Source organism: Pan troglodytes, chromosome 22, assembly GCF_028858775.2.
Source record: "Pan troglodytes isolate AG18354 chromosome 22, NHGRI_mPanTro3-v2.0_pri, whole genome shotgun sequence".
Classification (NCBI taxonomy): domain Eukaryota; kingdom Metazoa; phylum Chordata; class Mammalia; order Primates; family Hominidae; genus Pan; species Pan troglodytes.
This window is the reverse complement of record NC_072420.2, coordinates 33,469,932-33,491,570: the sequence shown is the minus strand read 5'-3', so window position 1 is coordinate 33,491,570 and position 21,639 is coordinate 33,469,932. Positions and strand designations below refer to the sequence as shown.

The following is a 21,639-nucleotide window of genomic DNA, read 5'->3' as shown; positions in this document are numbered from 1 at the left end:
ATTTTCTCATGTATGGGGACTATTCACAATGTAAGGGCTATGGACATGACACTTAAGTTTAATCTGCATCGTTAACATTTTCTCCATCACACTCAACAAAATCATAAATCACACTCTGATATGTAGTGGTGTAAATACTGCCACCATAACCCAATTTCATGCTACCAAGAGAACATGGAGTTGAGAAAAGACATACAATAGGGCAGCATTATATAGTATTTCCACCCTACCTATACAACAGGCACAACTAACCCCAAAAGCATGAATAATAGTAAAGTGAAGTAAAATAATTAGGAAGTGATAAGTTCTGAGTATTTATTATTTTTGGTTTTGATATAATTTATTTAATTGTAAGTTTACATAATTTGCTTTCAATAATGACTGTGCTTAACAACCAGCTTGCAAATTCCTGAAAACTTACCAATCAGCTTTTATGAGCCAGTACAAGTCCATGCCAATACCCCACTGACTGGAAGAAAGAAATGCTGACGGAACTAAGTAAAGACAATGAGTTTAGAATGTGAAGGATGGCTTGCAGTATTGAAATCCCCAATTTCTCACTTTCCAGAACCAGGGGTGGAAATTTTAGGGGTTTGCACCCACCTTCCATGCAGTAGCCCACTCTTCAACATTGAGAGTCATGATTCTGAAAGCACCAAAGGTGGTAGATGATGAGGTTGTGGAATTTAAGGCCTTGTGAGAAAAATGAGTTAGGGGTTAAAACTCTTGAATGAACCTATGAAAGTCCCTCAAAAGAAAGGAAGGAACAAAGGAATGAAGAAAAGATATAGATAACATTTTATACACATTAAATTAGTAAAAACAGGAATTGGAACCTCCATTTCCATTTCCCAGACTTGCTCACCAATAACTTCAGGGCCTCTGTTTCTCCAGAATTTACAGAACACTTGTAAATTGGATGTGATTTGTTACAAGAATAATGATGTACGGAGGCTTTTTCATTTAACAGAGTCTGATATGGTTTGGCTGTGCCACACCCAAATCTCATCTTGAATTGTAGCTCCCACAATTCCCACAGGTTGTGGGAGGTACCTGGTGAGAGGTAATTGAATCATGGGAGTGGGTCTTTCCCATGCTGTTCTCATGATAGTGAGTTCTTATAAGATCTGATGGTTTTATTAAGGGGAGTTCCCCTGCACACACACTCTTGCCTGCCACCATGTAAGACGTGACTTTGCTCCTCATTCACCTTCAGCCATGATTGTGATGCCTCCTCAGCCATGTGGAACTGTGAGTCAATTAAACCTCTTTCCTTTATACATTACCCAGTCTCATGTGTGTCTTTATTAGCAGTGTGAGAACAAACTAATACAGAGTCACAACTCAAAATGTTGCACAAGGTCATGTTTATCCTACCCAGACTCTAGGAAAGCAATGAGGGAGAGCTGGCTCTACAGAGAGTACATTTCTCCTAAAGACAATTGTAAGACAATATAAATGGCACCATAGATAGACAAATACAGCAGGAAGGATGCCTCAAAGACAGATGCTAAACTAAAAAAAAAAAAAAAAAAAAAAAAAAAGTACTTGCTAATAGTAAAATCATTTAAAAAAAATGGAAAGGGAAATTTAGTCAATAAAGGGTGTTAGAAGCACACACACACAAAACAACAACAAAAAATAAAAAACAGACTAGGACGCACACTAAAAACAGTATCATATGTGGTGATGGTATGGGGGCAATTCTTATTTTCTACCTATCTGGGAGAAATATTTATTTACTGGGAGATATATTTATTTTTTGAATAAACATATAATCAAGACTTGAAAGGGCAGGGAGTAGATGATGAGAAATTACTTAATGGACACAAGGTACATTATTCCAGTGATGGACACACGAAAAACCCTGACTTCACCATTATGTAATATATCCATGTAACAAAATTGCACTTATGCCCCCATAAGTTTATACAAATAAAATTTAAAACACACAAAATCACTTTCATAATAGAGAAAACCCAATAAGAGCATTTCTACATACATATTTTATTTTTATTTTTTTGAGACAAGGTCTCACTCTGTCACCCAGGCTAGAGTGCAGTGCCGTAATCTTGGCTCACTGCAACCTCTGCCTCCTGGGCTCAAGCGGTCCTTCCACCTAGGCCTCTTGAGTAGTTGGGACTACAGGTGCACACCACCACGTCTGGCTAATTTTGCAATTTTGGAGAGACTGAGTCTTGCCATGTTGCCCAGGTTGGTTTTAAACTCCTGGACTCAAGCGATCCACCCGCCCCAGCCTCCCGCAGTGCTGAGATTACAAAGTGCATGAACTACCATGCCCAGCCCATTTTTACATAAATAAACAAATGATGCTGGAACAAGTGCTTACTGCTTAAAGTTACAGTCTTACCCCAAGACAAATCTCATAATGTTAAATTAGATAGTATTAAAGTAGAAAACAAAGAGACTAACAATCTAATAGAAAAACGATGAAATAAGCATGCAATTCACTTTAAGATGAAAACAAGTAGCCAATAACCGAACAACAAAAAAATTACCTCTACCCAGAGAAATGCAGCAGGAAACTAATATTTCATCCACTAGATTGGCAAAAAGTAAAGTTATTTGATATTCCATTTTGTCATGCCTGTAGGCAAATAGTCTCTATTTAAGAGAATAAACTGGTACAGTCACTTTGAAGTACAATTTAGGAATGTGTCTTAAAATTTACACAAGCTAGAAAACAACATTTATATTTTTCTATATCTACATAGAGAAGCACCCCCCACACACACATACACATATGCCAGTGAGTAAAAATTCATTTAGCTCTTCATGTACAATAAATGCACTTTTCTGTATGCATTCTATACTTCAATAAGAATTTTTTAAAAAGAAAAGAATGAATAATATGACTAACACTCATGTAATTATCATCCAGAATTGACAAATATGAACATTTTGCCACATTTAAGATTTTTTATGAAAGAAATAAAACACTGTTAGTTTTTAAAAATGCAAAGAAATTATAAACTTTAGTAGGCTTGTTGGTGGTGATAATATTGGTACAACAATTCTAAAACCACTTTGTAGGATTGTGCAAAAGAGTAAATACACTGAAATTTTTGGAGGTCCATCCAGAGTTGTAATGGTAGGAAATATCAAGTGAGGGAAGGAGCAGAAGCCTGGGATGTTGGATTGGAATTAAAGGTATCAGTGCAAACTCATCACTTTTTTTTTCTTTTTATTTGAGACAGGGTGTTGCTCTGTCACCCAGCATGGAGTGCTGCAGTGGTATGATAATAGCTCACTGCAGTCTCGACCTCCTGGGCTCAAGCAATCCTCCCACCTCAGCCTCCCAAGTAGCTGGGACTACAGATGTATGCCATTATGCCTGGCTAATTTTTTTAATTACTTGTAGAGACAAGGTCTCACTATGTTGCCCAGGCAGGTCTCGAACTCGTAGGCTCAAGCAATCCTCCCTTGTTGTGCTGGGATTACAGGTGTGAGCCACTACACCTGGCCAAACTCATGCTTTTTAAGACATATGTCTTAGCTTTATCCTCTGAGAAAGCCTAGAAGCAATGACACCCCTGTGGCAAAGAACACACCTGACACCTAAATTGTGGTTTCTCAACACCATTCCCCATTAAAACAAACAAACAAACAAAAAATAGGGTTTTGAAGAAATGGCTGATTCCAGGGGTCTGGAGAAACAAAAACATAAAGTGAGCTTGAAACATCTTACTGTGACAGAAAGTAAGATAAGGTCAAAAAGTTGATGGAGATGTAGCAAGAGAATGCAGAACCCATCGCAGACAGTTCTACTGGCCAAATTAGGGACAATATGAACATCAAAACGATCAATTACAGAAATGGATTTTGGCATATTGATTTGAAAAAGACTCCATGAGTCTGTACTGTCACTAAAAAAAGTAAAAAAATAAAAAGTGGGAAAGAAGAAGAGAAAGTCTGATTTACAGAACATTGGCAACTAATAAATTTAGAAGGAGTAATAGAGAGTAATACCAAATTACCATTTTGCAAATGCTATAGTAATCATGAATTCTGAAAAGAATCATTAATGGATGCTAAAATGATTGGTTGAAATTCTGAGGAATATTTACACAGTCTAAAATTATCATCATTCCACAGATTACTTATTAATTACAAGTAGGACCTTTACAATGGAGAAAGGTCCATAACTGAGTGATTAAACTTACCAGGGGTGACCATAGCCAATAACTGAATTGTACATTTTAAAATAACTAAAAGAGTGTAATTGGATTGTTTGTAACACAAATGATAAATGCTTGTGGGGATGGATACCCCATGTGTCTCCATGATCACATTGCATACCTGTATCAAAACATCTCATGTACCCTGCAAACACATACACCTACTATGCACCCATAGAGATAAAAAAAAAAAACTTACCATGGGACAAATTGGCATCATAAGCTGCCTGACATGTTGCATTGAGAACGACACATTACCTAGGTAGGATTTTTCCAAAAAACGTTAAACTTTGTGTAATCCAAATCCAAATAGAGGGTCATTCTGGAGAAGAAAAAAAAAAAAAAACTGATGAGGACGCTTCAAAAATGTCAGTGTTGGCCAGGCGTGGTGGCTCACACCTGTAATCCCAGAACAAGGTGGGTGGATCACCTGAGGTCAGGAGTTCGAGACCAGCCTTGCCAACATAGCGAAACCCTGTCTCTACTAAAAATACCAAAAATTAGCCGGGCGTGGTGGTGCATGCCTGTAATTCCAGCTACCTGGGAGGCTGAGGCAGGAAAATTGCTTCAACCTGGGAGGTGAAGGTTGCAGTGAGCCGAGATCTTGCCACTGCAGTCCAGCCTGGGTGACAGAGCGAGACTCCGTCTCAAAAAATAAAAAATAAAAAAAAGTCAATGAAAGTTAAAAGAAGAAAAAAAGAACGGATAGACTGTTCTAGAATAAAGGAGACTAAATACCCATGACAACTAAATACAATGCACAATCTTTACGAGATCCCAGATTGGGGATAAAACAACAGCTATGAAAGACATTATTGGGATAAGTGAGGGAATTTTGAATATGGACTCGATGTTAGATAACAGTAGTATGTTAATGTAAAACTTCCTGAGTGTGATAACTGTATTATGGGTATGTAGAGAAATGCCCTTGTTCTTAGGGGATACTCACTGAAGTATTTAGGGCTGCAGTATCAGGATGTCTGCAGGTAACTTTGAAATGACTCAGCAAAGATAAAGAGAGAAAGCAAATGTAGCAAAATATTAACAGTGATGAATCTAGGTGAAGGATATGTGAGTAATCGTTGTATTATTCTTGCTGTTATGTGTGTTGGTGTGTTGAGAGAGGGTCTTTCTCTGTTGCCCAGGAAGCAGTGCAGTAGTGCGATCACAGTTCACTGTAACATCTAATTCCTGGACTCAAGTGATTCTTGAGTCGCTGGGACTATATGTGTGTGCCACCATACCCAGCTAATTTTTTTATTTTTAATTTTTTATAGTGATGGGGTCTAGCTATATTGCCCAGGCTAGTCTCGATCTCCTGGCCTCAAGAAATCTTCCTGCCTGGACCTGCCAAGGTGCTGGGATTACAGGCGTGAGCTACCATGCCAGCCTCCTGCTTGTGTTTTGTTTTTTGGTTTTAACCCCGAGACGGAGTCTTGCTCTGTCGACCAGGCTGGAGTGCAATGGTACAATCTCGGCTCACTGCAACCTCTGCCTCCTGGGTTCAAGCGATTCTCCTGCCTCAGCCTCCCAAGTAGCTGGGATTACAGGCACGCACCACCACACCCAGCTAACTTTTTTGTATTTTTAGTAGAGACGGGGTTTCACCATGTTGGCCAGGCTGGTCTCGAACTCCTGACCTCATGATCCGCCCGCCTCGGTCTCCCAAAGTGCAGGGATTATAGGCATGAGCCACCGCACCTGGCCCTGCTTGTTTTTATCATTTGAATTTTTCCAAAATAAAAAGTTGGGAAAATGAATGAAGTATATTTAAACATACTTAAAAGAGCTGCAAATCCCAAGCTAAAAGGAAAAAGCAAGTTATAAAATAACACATAGAGCATGATACCATTTAGTTAAAAAACACAGAGAACATTACTGTAGATAAATAGATGCTGTATCTGTGCAGAAAACAGAAAACAGTCTAGGTGTTTTGAGCAGAGAATGACTAAACACAAGCAATCAGGAAGGGAATGAACCAAAAATTAACATTTAATACCTTTTAAGATTTAAACCATATGATTAGTTTATAAGTTATTCTCATTTTCTTCTTTGTATTGTTTTGCATTTTCTGAATTTCTAAAATGTGCAAGCAGTACTTTTCTAATTAGGGAAAAGTTACTTTTCAAAGTCCATCTGTAGTTTTTAACAAATTCAAAGCTGCATCTGATTCTGTTAGGTAATCATAGTCTAATCTTACTGTATGTTTATTGTATGACTTTGCTGCCCTCTAGTAACACTAAACAATACAGAAAAAAAGAAACATCAATTCTTCTATCCTTTATACCCAGAGAGCATGTTTATAACTGTCGTCTTCCATAATATATCTGCTTCAAATTTTTTTCAAGAGGGACAATAATGTATGAATGATACTGACCCAACAGGTGGTAAGTGGGTTCTTTCAGAAAGGGTGCATAGATCGGTATTTTTGCTTTTTCATTGGTCACACTATTCTCAGATATAAAGTGTCCACTGTGAATGTAATACAAATACCTTGTTCTACTATGGTTCTGAATAATACTCTTTCACATAGTAACACTAGAAGATATAAAATACTGAACTGAACAAAATGATTTCAAATGCCCATTTTACATGAAATGTTTCAAGAAAAGTTTACTACTGAAGACACCTTGGAGCTGTTCATTGTAATTATCTTGCAGGAAAATGTTCTGCCTCAGCCCCCAAAGTCCTTACACATTTTCTAATGATAAAGATACTTAACTGGCCATTGGCACTGTTAGGGCTCACAATACCACAAAGCATGCCACTTTAGCATGCTGAGTACTTTGAACTAAAGGAGATTGGTAAACCACAGAAGGAGCCTCAGAACCAGGGTCTCTCTGACCTTCTCCTGCCCTCCTGTCTCTGGCCCCTCTTTCTTTCCCAAAGCACAGGGAGAGGCTCTCTGAACTTCTCATACCTGCCTAAAGATAGATCCTCCAAAAAGAAACTCAATTGTCATGAGTCTCCTCCCCAGGAATCTCTTCAACCAAGGAAGATCAACTGCAACCCAAGAGAAGAGACTGAAGGTCAACATCATGCCCAGACAGACTTGGCACAGGCTCTAACACCTATTCATCTTTTCCCCAAATTATTTTCTCAACCTTAAGCTGCCTACATCCTTCCCTGTCTCTCCCCTTTGAAGAAGGTATATAAGCTTCTCAATTTCATTCGGTTATAGGGTACTCACTTTTTCCTATGATGCCCCTGTGCATATAATAAATTTGTGTGCCTTTTTTTCCTGTTACTCTGTCTACTGTCTATTTACTTCAGTCCTTCAGAGGGTAAAGAGAATGTTTCCTGTCCCCTACAGCACATAGAAAAAATAAACTCAAACTGAAATTTCTATCATTTTATATCAGTTCTTAAGATGTAGTACCCTATTGATTTCGTTCACAATTATAATCACAATTAGCAATTAATTTGTTTATTGACTTTTTACATCTCTAGCAGCTGACTACAGTTCTAGGACAAAGAAAACATCTGTCTTGTTCACTGTTGTGTCCCTACTGCCTAGCACAATGCCTAGAGCATCAAACATGTTCAATAAATTTTGTTGAATGAATGGGTAAGAGAAATACCTGGTCTAAATAGAAGATACATCTTAAAAATAAACTAGGATGAACAAGGTAACCTTCATTAAAACATTTACTTTTGTTCCAAGGTTGAGGGGTCACATCTGGTGAAGGCCTTAGTTTGGATAAAGAGAAATTTCACTTTCTTTTGGTTGAAGAAAGTGTCATTTTGGAAAATGAAGAAATGACCATTATAGCTGAATTGCCAAAACACTCATGAGTGGAATACATTTATAAGAGTTGAATCTCCACTGGGGATACTAATGTGGCCAATAATTTTTAAAGTAACAACTTTATTTAAATAAATAAATAAATAAAACCTTGGGGTCTTTTAAACCCGGATTGAGTCAAAGTTTTAGTAGAAACAATGATCTCATTCAATTAGAACCAATGGCTACATTTTAATAGAGTTTGATACAAAGTATAAATTTACTAACAATTTTAACTAGGACCATTTATATGCTCTAAACAGAGGTACTTATCTCTGTTAGCAAGTTACTTGCAATAACTATGTGCCTGCAGGAGAGAGAGCATTCCTCACTGTTACTTGCTGCTTAAATGCCTGCTTGTGAGGATGTATGTGTGCATAGTTTTTAAAAAGAAAGAAATCAGAGAAAAACTCTGTTGAACAAAAGCTATAGGTGAAGAGTTATTAAGCAAGTGAACTTTTAAAAACAATTGTATAATGTACACAGATAAAATTTACCCTACTATAAAATGAAAATAACTCTTTAAGCAAATATACGTAACACAATAAAACATCATTAATACCAACAACAACAAAAAGGAAATTTATTATAAGGATTCCAAGAAGATCAAGGGAACTCACACATGGCGTGCAGTCCAGCTTCTGGAAGAGTCAAGGACCTGGGAAGGTACCAGAAGCCCTCAGAGTATCCTTTCTGTCCTCATTCTTCTCTCTCGCTACATTGACTAGTTTTCTTGGCTCCTGAGTTGACATGTAATTTAAGGCTTTCCTACAGCTTTTGAGTTCATTGCAATTCCAGCCATAAGCAGGGACTCACTGTCTCTGTTTCAAGGGCAAAATCTCAGGAGATTCTGATCAGCCCACTTTGCATCAGCCAGTACAATGTAACTTGGTGTCTTAGTCCGTTTCTTTTTTTTTTTTTTTTCTTTTTTGGTGTGTGCCCTTGTTGTTGATACAAAGAAATACCTGAGGCTAGGGTAATTTATAAAGAAAAGAGGTTTATTTGGCTCATGGTCTCACAGGCTGTACAAGAAGCATGGCACCAGCATTTTTTTCTGGTGAGGGCCCCAGGAACCTTCTACTCATGGCAGAAGGTGAAGGAAAGCCAGCATGTCACATGGTGAGACAGAAGCGAGAGAGAGAGAGCGAGAAGAGGAAGTACCAGACTCTTTTAAACAGTAGGTTCTCATGGGAACAAATAGGGCAAGAATACACTTGTTACAGGATGACACCAAGCCATTCAGGAGGCATCTGCCCCATGATCCAAACACCTCTCACCAGGCCCTACCTCCAACACAGGAGGTCACATTGCCACGTGAGATTTGGAGAGAACAAATATTCAAACCATATCACCTGGCTTCCTAACTCACAGGGTACTCTTCTCCCTAGAGGAGGCAGTTCCCAAAGGTGGAGGGGAGATGTCTATTACTACTTTAAGAACTAATCAGCCGGGCGAGGTGGTTCACGCCTGTAATCCCAGCACTTTGGGAGGCCGAGGTGGGTGGATCACCTGAGGTCAGGAGTTAATGACCAGCCTGGCAACACAGCGAGACCCCGTCTCGGCAAACATTCGCTGGGCGGGTGGTGTATGCCTGTAATCCCAGCTACTCGGGAGGCTGAGGCGGGAGAATCACTTGAACCTGGGAGGCGGAGGTTGCAGTGAACCGAGATCACGCCACTGCACTCCAACCTGGGTGACACAGCGAGACTCCGTCTCAAAAAAAAAAAAAAAAGAAAAGAACTAATCTACTTCAGTAATTTATAATACATTGAGATCATGCTTTAGAAATAAAGGGTTGTTACCGGTAGAAAATGTCCATTTATACCAACGTAGGGTAAAATATTTATCACTAATTCAATAAACAGATAATGTCCAATAGCATTCAGTCAACGAATATTGTCTATTCTGTGCCAAGAGCCATTCAACATACTGTGAAAACAGCAGTGAACAAAACATAAAAATCTCTTCCCCTATTGTCTTAGTACATTTTGTGTTGCTATAACAAAATACCACAGCTTAGATAATTTATAAAGAACAGAAATTTAGTTCTTATCGTTTTGGAAGCTGGAAAGTTCAAGGTTAAGGGGCCACATCTGGTGAAGGCCTTCTTGCTGCACCACATACCACGGCAGTACGTGACAGGGGAAGAGAGTACAAGAGAGCAAGACAGAAAGGGGGCTGGACTCATGCATTTTATGAGGAAGCCAATCCCAAGATAACTAACCCACTAATCCAGCGACCACCACATGAATCCATTCATGAGGGCAGACCCTTCATGACCTAATGTCTTAATGTCTCACCTCTCAACATTGTTACATTGGGAATTAAGTTTCCAACACATGAATTTTGGGGGATACATTCAAACCATGGCACCCATGAGTTGACATTCTACTTTAAGTTACTGCAGAACTGCCTTCATCAAAGTAAGGTCTAAATCAATCTAAAAAATTATTACATTATTTCTTCAGCCTTTTTCCAGAATAGAATTATTGAGATGTCCAGAGTTATAGTTTTTTTTAAAAAAGGAAAATCCTAGATCAGGGACTCCTAGGCTGTTATATTTCACCTACCAGATAAAATTTTTTAAAGATAAAATAAAAAATTGAGGAGGGCCTATAGCTTTTACTACATTTCAGTTTGCCAAGTAAGGGTATGAAGATAAACTCACAGACTACCATATATTAGCATCATTGTTTATAGAAATAAAGAAATTTTCTCACCTTAACATGAAAGAGAAAAAAAGGCACATAATTTCAGAATAAAGGACTATTTCTTCCAAGAAAGGACATCTGGTTACTCTATACACACAGACTGTCCTTCCTCTTTTATTTTGGCAGCTGAGTAGGGAAAACTTTTCACAAGTTCGCAGACCTGAATTTGGTAGTCATTGTTCCAGACTGCATGGTTTAGGACTGAGTTGGCAAACCAAGCTGCTTATTGCCTATTTTGTCTGAATCTGTGTGTCAATTAATCAATGTAAAGTCACAATTTCATGGGAAAAATACTAACCAGAATTATTGCTTGGAAAGATGACTTTTTTTAAAGGAACAATTTATTGATTGAAACAAAATGGTTGATGTATTAGTTCTTTGTCTTCCCAGGATACTAAAAGCATTGCAATATTAAATGGTGATGACATACTATATCAACAAACAAATTAGTATATTTGATACTCAAAGCACAGAAGTACTTTATCAAGTAATTAGTTTCTGATAATATACCAGCTGACAGGCAGTTAAGGTAGCTATTCAATTTCAGGAATTTAATTTCCACAATCTCTATAACTTCTGATAGAAGAACCTTTGGCTTGCTTGGGCAGTAAGATAACTTTTAAATGTTTAACTTTGCTCTTTAACTATATAAATAGGTAGACTGGCAAAGTTATAAATAAATCTGTTGTATCTGAATACAACCATGCACTGCATAATGATGTTTTGATCAATGATGGACTGCATATATGGTGGTGGTCCCATAAGATTGCAATGCGGCCAGGCGCCGTGGCTCATGCCAGTAATCTCAGCACTTTGGGAGGGTGAGGCGGGCGGATGACCTGAGGTCAGGAGTTCAAGACCAGCTTGGCCAAATGGTGAAAACTCGTCTCTACTAAAAATACAAAAAATAGTCACGTGTGGTGGCACATGCCTGTACTCCCAGCTCCTCAGGAGGCTGAGGCACAAGAATCGCTTGAACTTGGAGGCAGAGATTGCACCACTGCACTCTAGCCTGGGCAACAGAGCTACACTCTGTTTCAAAAAAAAAAAAAGATTGCAATGGAGCTGAAAAATTCCTATCATCTAGTGACATCATAGCAATCATAATACTGTAGCACAATACATTACTCATGTGTGTGGTGATGCTGGTATTAAAAAACCTCTGTTTCAGTGGCATAAAAGTATAGCATATACAATTACATATACTACATAAAACTCCATAGTGATAATAAATGACTATGTTACTGGTTTATGTATTTGCTATACCAGTAGTCCCCAACCTTTTTGACACCAGGGACTGGTTTCATAGAAGACAATTTTTCCATGAACTAGGGGGTGGAGGATGGTTTGAGGATGATTCAAATGCATTACATTTACTGTGTACTTTATTTCTATTATAATTACATTGTAATATATAATGAAATAATTATACAATTCACCATAATGTAGAATCAGTTGGAGCCCTCAGCTTGTTTTCCTGCAACCACATGGTCCCATCTGGGGGTGATGGGAGACAGTGACAGGTCATCAGGCATTAGATTCTTATAAGGAGTGCACAAGCTAGATCCCTCATGTGCAGAGTTCACAATAGGGTTCGTGTTCCTGTAAGAATCCAATGCTGCTGCAGATCTGACAGGAGACAGAGCTCAGGTGGTAATGCGAGTGATGCAGAGTGGCTGCAAATACAGATGAAGCTTTGTTTGCTCACCCGCCGCTCACCTCCTCTTGTGCAGCTCGGTTCCTAACAGGCCACTGACTGGTACCAGTCTGTGGCCTGGAGGTTGGGGACCCCTGCTTTATCTTATTTCTCGCATATTTAGTGAGGCCTCATCAGTTGTTAAGGCCCAGCTATGTATCTTCCCCCCAAATGTATATATTGAAACACTAATCCCCAATGTGATAGCAGAGGAGGTAGAGATGCTGGAATGTGACTAGGTCACAAAGGTGGAGCCCTTATGAATGGGATTAGTGCCCTGGTAAGAAGCTGAAGAAACCACAGTTGTCTCCCTTCCACCATGTAAGGACTCAGCTAGAAGGTACCATCTATGAACCAGGAAGCACACCCTCACCGGAACACAAATCTGCCAGTGCCTTAACCTTGGATTTCCCAGCATCCAGAGCTGTGAGAAATAAATTTGTTGTTTATAAGTCACCCAATTAATGGTATTTTGTTGTAGCAGCCCAAATGGACTAAGACATCAGCTAATGTATATAGAATATTTTTTACATATTTATTGGCTTTGTGGCTTCTAACATTTTAAAAATAAACTTAAAAAGAGAGAGAGAACAATGTCTACCTTTGGCCACTTGCCTCCTGCAGGGGTGGGAGGCGGTTGGGGACGCCTATACTATATTATACTTTTTACTGTTATTTTAGAGCGCACTCTTTTTACTTACAAAAAAAAAAAGTTAAGTATATAAGAGCCTCAGGCAGGTCCTTCAGGAGGTATTCCAGAAAAAGATATTGTTTTTATAGGACATGATAGCTCCATGTTTGTTATTTTTCCTGAAGACCTTCCAGTGGGACAAGATGTGGAAGTGGAAGACAGTGACACTGATAATCCTGACCTTGCGTAGGCCTAGGCTGATGTGTGTGTTTGTGTCTTAGCTTTAAAGTTTAAAAAGTAAAACAAAATAATTAAAATGGTAAAAATAGAAGATATTTTTGTGCAGCTGTAAATGTGTATTTTTTTAAGCAAAGTGTTATGCCGGGCACGATGGCTCACGCCTGTAATCCCAATACTTTGGGAGGCTGAGGCAGGTGGACGACCTGAGGTCGGGAGTTTGCGACTGCCTTGACCAACATGGAGAAACCCTGTCTTTACTAAAAATACAAAATTAGTTGGGCGTGGTGGTGCATGCCTGTAATCCTGGCTACTCAGGAGGCTGAGGCAGGAGAACTGCTTGAACCCTGGATGCAGAGGTTGCGGTGAGCTGAGGTTGCACTACTGCACTCCAGCCTGGGCAACAAGAGCAAAACTCTGTCTCAAAAAAAAAAAAAAAAGTCAAGAAGTTTTAAAAAATGTCTGGGCACGTTGGCTCATGCCTGCAATCCCAGAACTTTGGGAGGCCGAGGTGGGCAGATTACTTGAGGTCAGGAGTTCAAGACCAGCCTGGCCAACACAGGAGCTTGTGGGGTGTGTGGATCATCTCTACTAAAAATACAAACATTAACTGGGCATGGTGGTGCACGCTTATAATCCCAGCTACTTGGGAAGCTGAGGTGGGAGGATTGCTTGAACCTGGGAGGCAGAGGTTGCAGTGAGCTGAGATCACGCCACTGCACTCCAGTCTGGGGATAGAGTGAGACTGTGTCTCATTGCTTGAACCTGGGAGGTGGAGGTTGCAGTGAGCTGAGATCGCGCCACTGCACTCCAGACTGGGCGACAGAGTGAGACTCCATCTCAAAAAACAAAAACAAAACAAAACAATAACAACAAAAAAGTTTTAAAAAATAAGAAAGCTTATAAAGTAAAAAAGTTAGAGTAAGCTATTTATTATTGAAGAAAGAAATATGTTTAAACATTTAGTGTAGCCTAAGTGTACAGTTGTTTATGAAATCTACAGCAGTGTACAGTAATATCCTAGGCCTTCATATTCACTTACCACTCACTCACTGACACCCAGAGCAACCTCCAGTCCTGTAAGCTCCATTCCTGGTAAGTGTCCTATACAGGTGCACCATTTTTAAAGCTTTTATGCTGTATTTTTACTGTATCTTTTCTATGTTTAGATACAGATACCATTGTGTTACAAGTGCTACAGTATTCAGTACAGTAACATGCCGTATAGGTTTGTAGCCTAGAAGCAATAAGCTATGCCATACAGCCTAGGTATGTAGTAGGCTACACCACTAGGTTTGTGTAAGTATGTGATGAAATTGCCTAATGGCATATTTCTCAGAATGTATCCCCGTCAAGTGACACGTGATTGTATTGTGGCTTACTTTAAAATGAGAGGTACTCTTCCCTCTATCCATATCCAATCACCACTTTTACACTGGGAGAAATTTTTGAAATTTCAGGCCACCATAATAACATATTCGGCTTCTGGACCTTGTCTTTGCTACCTCTACCCTAATTATTTTACTGCAAATCTTTTTCTTGGCTCAGGTGTCTGGAGGCTGATCAGGCACAATTTGAATCTTCTATGATTAGAAAAGGGAGTTCAATTTCACTAGTGAAACACTGTTGGAATCAGAACTTACACCAATGCTGAACAGCCAGAATATAAGAACTGAGAGTAACATAAGTAGAATGGAAGTCAGATGTTATTAACCCTTCCTATTAACTAGAAGAAAATGTTAATGTTATAGAGGATGCTCTTAGCTCCAAAACTGAGTCCTAGTTGTGCACATGTCAAATCTAATTAAAAATATAAAAATTAGGCCGGGTGTGGTGGCTCATGCCTTAATCCCAGCACTTCAGAAGGCCGAGGCAGGCGGATCACAAGGTCAGAAGTTTGAGACCAGCCTGGCCAACGTGGCAAAACCCCGTCTCTACTAAAAATACAAAAATTAGCCGGGTGTGGTGCCAGGTGCCTGTAATCCCAGCTACTCGGGAGGCTGAGGCAAGAGAATCGTTTGAACACAGGAGGCAGAGGTTGCAGTGAGCTGAGATCGTGCCATTATACTCCAGCCTGGGCGAGAAGAGCAAGACTCCGTCTCAAAAAACAAAACAAAACAAAACAAAAATACAAAAATTAGCCGGGTGTGGTGCCAGATGCCTGTAATCCCAGCTACCCGGGAGGCTGAGACATGACAATAGCTTGAACATGGGAGGCAGAAGTTGCAGTGAGCTGAGATCGTGCCACCGCACTCCAGTCTGGGCCATAGAGCAAGACTCCGTCTCAAACAAATAATAAATAAATAAATAAATAAAATAAAAAGAAATGCTTGGAGTGCTCGGGATCTTCCACTTCAACCTGGAATTTAAATCTTACTGAAATTTCTACAGGATGGTGTGGGCAAACAGGCATCCTAATGTTTGCTGATATAAGTACAAACTGCATAACTTCTATAAAAAGAAATTTAGAATTAGCAAAATCATAAATGCATATATTGAGATCTAGCAATTTCAATTCTATTTCATCCTACAGATGTAACAGTTTTTCAAAGCTTTTCATTACAGCACTGATTAAGACTAGAAATAATCTAAATATCAATGTTTATGGAACTGGTTAAATAAATTACGGTATATCCCAACAATGAATCACTACGCAGGTGGGTTAAAAAAAAAAAAAAAATAGACGGCCGTGCGCGGTGGCTCACGCCTGTAATCCCAGCACTTTGGGAGACTGAGGCGGGCGGATCACGAAGTCAAGAGATTGAGACCATCCTGGCCAACAGAGTGAAATACAAAAATACAAAATAAATTAGCTGGGCGTGGTGGCACGTGCCTGTAATCCCAGCTACTAGGGAAGCTGAGGCAAAAGAATCACTTGAACCCGGGAGGCGGAGATTGCAGTGAGCGGAGATCGCGCCATTGCACTCTAGCCTGGGCGACAAGAGCGAAATTTAGTCTCAAAACAAACAAACAAAAAACCAAAAAAAACACAACCCTTCATATACAGATATGGGCCGATCTCCAATCTATGGTAGGCTAAAAATGCAGCTTACACACCATCTGTGTAAAAAGGGGAACACATTAAAATATGCATATTTATTTGCTTTTATGTTCATGGAACATCTTTAGAGGATCATAAGAAACTGTTAACATTGCCACTGAGGAAGTGAACAGCCTTCCAGACATGGGTGGATTTTTTTCACTCTACCGAATACCCTTTTAATTTCGAAACATCAAAATGAATTCGCATACACAGGTGCATGCCCGAAGGAAAAACTTCAAGTTCGGTGATGAGATAGGGAAAGCCGGTGAGTTCAACCTTAGGCGCAATCACCCTGTGAAGGTGTGGCCAGTGAGGGCTTTGTCACGCAAGTCTGAGAACTGTCACAACCTTCCCCACCCCCGGCTCGATTTTCCTTCCACTTGTTTCTGAAACTCACTAAGCTTCGGAAAGTATTTAGTCACAGAATTGCTGGCAAACTTGGCATTCTTTAGAAAACACGGAAACACTTTTGCTTTCCTTGTTCCTGAAAGACTGGGGAGCGGGGGACATCAAGCCAGGTAACATTGTATCATAACTGAAATTCAATGTCTTTGAAGTAACATTGTACCATAAATGAAATTCAATGTCTTTGAAGTAACATTGTATCATAAATAAAATTCAATGTCTTTCTAAGAGCTCTGTAGCTATAAAGCTGTAGAAATACAAAGTATTACTCAAGAATAACTAGTAATTACCAATAGTCACACCTCAGGTCAAAGTTTGGAGAGCACTATTCCACCTCCTAGATCACACTTTCCTTCCCGAAAGCCGCTTCTCTCTCTGGCCTCTCCCCTCCTCCTCCTCCCTCTACTGTTTGGCGGGAGGCTTCCTCACATTACCGCTCCGCGTAAGTGCGAAGACGCACTGCAGCAGCGCCGTCTGAGGGACAACAGAGCCTACTCTTTCTTCTCATCTCTATGATCCTCTTTGTGACCTGTCAAACAACACCAGAGTTCCATGCTAATAGTACTCCACTCCGACAGAGAGCGATGCAAAGAGCCGACGCTCTCGCGAGAGGTGTGGGGCTCTCTCTCTCTCTCTCTCTCTCTTTCTCCAAGTATTGAGAGCGCGTGGGAGCATAGGCGCATGCGCGCTCGTGGGGTGCGCGGTAGCAACAGAGGACTCGACCCGGCTGGAGCTCCGGAGAGCGCGCGTGCGCCGTCACGAGCTCGGCGCTGCCGGGGCCGCGGGGTGGAAGCGAGTATTCGACCGCCGTGCGGGCCGCGGGGATGTTCCGAAAGGCCCGGCGGGTGAACGTGCGAAAGCGGAACGACTCCGAAGAGGAAGAGCGGGAACGCGATGAGGAGCAGGAGCCGCCGCCGTTGTTGCCGCCGCCGGGCACGGGCGAAGAGGCGGGCCCCTGTGGCGGCGACAGGGCCCCTGGCGGGGAGTCGCTGCTGGGCCCGGGGCCGTCGCCGCCTTCCGCGCTGACCCCGGGCCTCGGGGCTGAGGCCGGGGGCGGCTTCCCCGGCGGCGCGGAGCCCGGCAACGGGCTGAAGCCGCGCAAGAGGCCTCGCGAGAACAAAGAGGTGCCCCGGGCCAGCCTGCTCAGCTTCCAGGACGAGGAGGAAGGTAAAGTGCGCGCTTCGGACGCCCTTAGACGGCCGCATCCCCGACGCAGGCCCCCGTCCCCCGCCCCCGTATTCTCTGGACGCCCAGCCCCGGAGCCCTGGAACGGAGTCCCCTGCCGTCCGACCGGCTGCGAATCTTCCCCAGCCTCCGGCCTTCTGCTCGGGCAAGGGACGCGTTCCCGCGCTGCCCCCAGCCTTTTCTTAACCACCTCCTCTTCCACGGGGCCGGAGCTCAGATCAGGCATTCTGAGTGTTTCAGGGGAAATTCGGTGTTCCCTGTCCTGCCTCTTTTCTGCCTGGCGTGTTTTAGGGCCAACTTGGTGTGGGTCCCCTGGCTGCTCTTGGCATGCTTTCCGAGCCCTCTGCAGGTCACTGCGCCCACACTTCTTGGATGCTCTGTCCAGGCATCCTCGACCATGAAGGCCGAGTTTGTAAAAAGGAATACTAGGAGAGGGAACAGAAGCCTGGAGTTGCAGCTCTGGTTCAGAGTGACCTTGGGCCAGTCCCTTGCAGTCGCTGAGCCTCAGTTTACCCATAAAAGTAATTAGGGGTAGCAGATACCCAGCCTTCTTCGCACCGACTTTGGGAACAGTGAAGCGAGACGGTGTAATAATAGTAAAAGCAAGGCAGTTTCTCCAATTCCTGTGGGAGGCCAGGCTGCAGTGGATTTAGATTGCTGATCTTAAATGAGCCTTAAATCTTTTCTTCTGACCATTTGAATGTGCATAACCCAGTTATTTCCATGTTACGGAAAAAGAAATTAAGTTTTGGAAATCTTGCATTTTTATTCGAGAGGTTTCCAGTAAGGTAGGTAGTTTATCTTTGGCATTTCTGTTACTCTTTATTTGGTTTGAGAGGAGTACAGACAGATTTTTGTTTTTGAGATACATGAGCTATTTTTTTTAAAGTATTTAGTACTTTTAAAATTTCAAATCAAAGAAAAGTGATTTGCCCTTACCTTAGCTTTAAAACCACTATGTCAGCTTGTGGTGGATGTAGTTACTCAGAATTGACAGCACCTTTTTATTTTAGATATTTTGTTTCGGATTCGTTAATAACTTGGTGATGTGGTTTTTCAGAAACATTTTGAATGATTTTTTCCCCTCTCAAATAGATGATTTAAGGACGACAATAATAGGAAAATTTTGTGAAGTTACACGTGCTATTCCTTTAAAAAGTCTCAAAAATCTCATTACTTCACAGTAATTTAGGAAGTTGACCTCTGTTTTTGAGTCTGTGACAGACTTGAAATAATTATACAATGATTTTGGCATATGAGTATATATATTTGGGATAATTTGAACAGCACGTAAGATCATGTGAAAGAAGGGAAAATATTTTCAGAAAATAGTTGCTACAGACTTCATTTAATTTCCTTTTTAAGAAAATGAAGAAGTTTTCAAAGTGAAGAAATCAAGTTATAGCAAAAAGATAGTAAAATTGCTCAAGAAGGAATATAAAGAAGATCTTGAAAAATCGAAGATTAAGACAGAACTCAACTCATCAGCTGAAAGTAAGTACCAAACTAATTGAATTCTTTTGAAATGACAAAATGAAAGCTCTTTCTCACAGTGATTTGCTGTATATCTTCTGAACTCATTCAGTGGACCCTGTGGTTGTCAAGGGCCCTTATTGAGTAGCAATACAATTCTGTTATTTAATTGTAACACAGATGCTTTGTAAATGTATTTTATAAAAAGACAGAATTGTTGCCACTGGAACATTTCTGCTGCAATGACTAGATTCTCTCACAGTTTTCCTACTTGTGTGCAGACTGCTGTTGAACAGAGAAAGAAGGTTTCTCATTTTAGCCTAAGACACAGGTTTATTTCTGTTTGAAGGAGTGTTGTGCAAATTCTTGTATTTTGTAGAGACAGATTTGCGATTTCTTTGGTGGTATTTCCACAGTGGATTTTATTCTTAGAGAACTTTTAGGAATGCCCTAAATTTAATATTAATATTACTCCCATTCAGCAGCCTTATCTGATACTAGATGAAGACTCCTTAGAATAATGAGGCAGGTATATTGTACAGATATCTCTTATGTCTCTCAAAACCTCAGTTTAAAAAATTTTAAGCGGTTATTTTGTCTTTAGGAAAGTGGATCCAGTATAATATTCTATGGTCTGAGTTATTCTCATGCAAATGCTATTTTATTTTATGGAATTAATGAGAAAATCATGATTTTCCAGATTCTCACTTACAGGCTTATTGTGAAAAAGTATGGCTTTGTATCTCAAATTTACAATCTAGATGTGAAGACAATATCTCATAAATGTGTAAGAGGACTCAGTGTTTGGCAAAATGTTCAATCAGTGTTCCAAAGGGTAGCTACACTTTCAGAGGAGAGAGGACTGCTTTATGGAAAAAGTGGGACTCGAAGATGGATCTTTGATAGTTAAAATTCCGAAAGGGAAGGTATTGGGGGTATGATCAAGGATTAAAATGACTAAAGCTGTTTTGGAAAAGAACAAGTACACCTGACAGGTCAGAGTAGATGATTTGTGAAGGAAGTAGTTAGAGGTTTCATGTGAAAGATACGTTGACAGATTGTGAAGGATGTTCAGTATCCAGTAAGGGTTTACATTTGCTACAGTGGCTTGCCAAGATGGTGACATGATAAATGCGTTTTGAAACTTTAGCCTGGTATTAACATGCAGCATGAGGAGAGATTGGAGGCCTAAAGCAGTTGAAACTCAAGGGCCAGCTTTGATTCATTAATAGTGGGTTTAAAAAGGTCTCACAGTTGAGCAAGAGTAAAGGCTTCTACTGATTTAGTAGGAAATTCTGGATGAGTTAAAAATGTTTTCTGTTGTAGGGGGAGAAGTGGAAAGAAAGAATGATTTGAGAACCATTCCAAGGGAAGAATTGATAGGCTTAATGTACACTTTGCCATATTGGATTTAAAAGAAAGAGTCAAATTTGAGCTTTTGTCCTGGAGTGTCTTAATCCATTTTCTGCTCCTGTAACAATACTACAGACTAGGTAATTTATAAACAATAGAAGTTTATTTGGTTGACAGTTCTGGAGGCTGGGAGGGCCAAGAGCATGGCACAGGCATCTACTAAGGGCCTTTATGTTGTCATAACATGGTAGAAGGGCAGGTGAGTCTCCAAGACAGAGAGAGAATATTCTGCCAAACTCATCCTTTTATCAGGAGCCAACTCCTGGGATAATGGCATTCACCTTCTCATGTTGTAACTGCCATTTAAGGGCCCCACCTGTTGATAACGTTACAATGGCAATTAAATTTCAACATGAGTTTTGGAGAGGACACTCAAACCATAGGGTGTCTTGGTTATGAATAATTATATATAGGAATAGAGAAGGCAAGTGGAAGGAGGAATGTTTTTAGGAGAACTGGTTATTTTGGAGTCTAGGAAACTGCCTTATTTTCCTCAGAATTCTTGAGACCAACTATATATGATGAGAGTAAAAGAAAGGTCAGGATAAGTGACAACTGAGAAAGGCCTGTTGTCATGGTTGTTGTATTAAGTCTGTTTTCATGCTGCTGATAAAGACATACCCAAGACTGGGAAGAAAAAGAGGTTTAATTGGACTTACAGTTCCACGTGGCTGCGGAGGCCTCAGAATCATGGCAGGAGGTGAAAGGCACTTTTTACATGGCGGCAGCAAGAGAAAATGAGGAGGAAGCAAAAGCGGAAACCCCTGATAAACCCATCAGATCTCGTGAGACTTATTCACTGTCATGAGAATGGCACGGGAAAGACCAGCCCCCATGATTTAGTTACCTCCTCCTGGGTCCC

General features: G+C 40.6%; 2 protein-coding genes across 12 annotated transcripts in view; one reads left to right on the top strand and one right to left on the bottom strand.

The window, feature by feature from the left end:
* The window catches only part of LOC100609577 (putative uncharacterized protein C21orf62-AS1), a 250,016-nt gene extending 232,799 nt beyond the window's left edge, over positions 1-17,217 (bottom strand). For 5 of the 10 annotated variants that reach the window (XR_010154556.1, XR_010154557.1, XR_010154558.1 and 2 more), the window contains exons 1-2: positions 16,997-17,192; positions 4,399-4,521 (exon numbers count right to left, since the gene is read on the bottom strand). Coding sequence is in view for 2 of the 10 variants with exons in the window: in XM_063803713.1 (XP_063659783.1) it covers positions 604-693; positions 4,399-4,440 (132 nt within the window). In the remaining 8 variants the exon portion in view is untranslated. Of the gene's footprint in view, positions 1-603; positions 694-4,398; positions 4,522-16,996 lie in introns of all 10 variants that reach the window. The other 5 variants (XR_010154559.1, XR_010154562.1, XM_063803713.1 and 2 more) reach the window with 4 other exon arrangements.
* Positions 17,218-17,385: 168 nt separating this feature from the next.
* The window catches only part of PAXBP1 (PAX3 and PAX7 binding protein 1), a 37,857-nt gene continuing 33,603 nt past the window's right edge, over positions 17,386-21,639 (top strand). Inside the window, exons 1-2 of one of the 2 annotated variants that reach the window (XM_001164401.6) lie at positions 17,386-17,873; positions 19,257-19,385. In XM_001164401.6, the coding sequence (XP_001164401.1) occupies positions 17,531-17,873; positions 19,257-19,385 (472 nt within the window). In that variant the 5' untranslated portion in view covers positions 17,386-17,530. The remainder of the gene's footprint in view (positions 17,874-19,256; positions 19,386-21,639) is intronic. The other variant, XM_016938475.4, reaches the window with a different exon arrangement.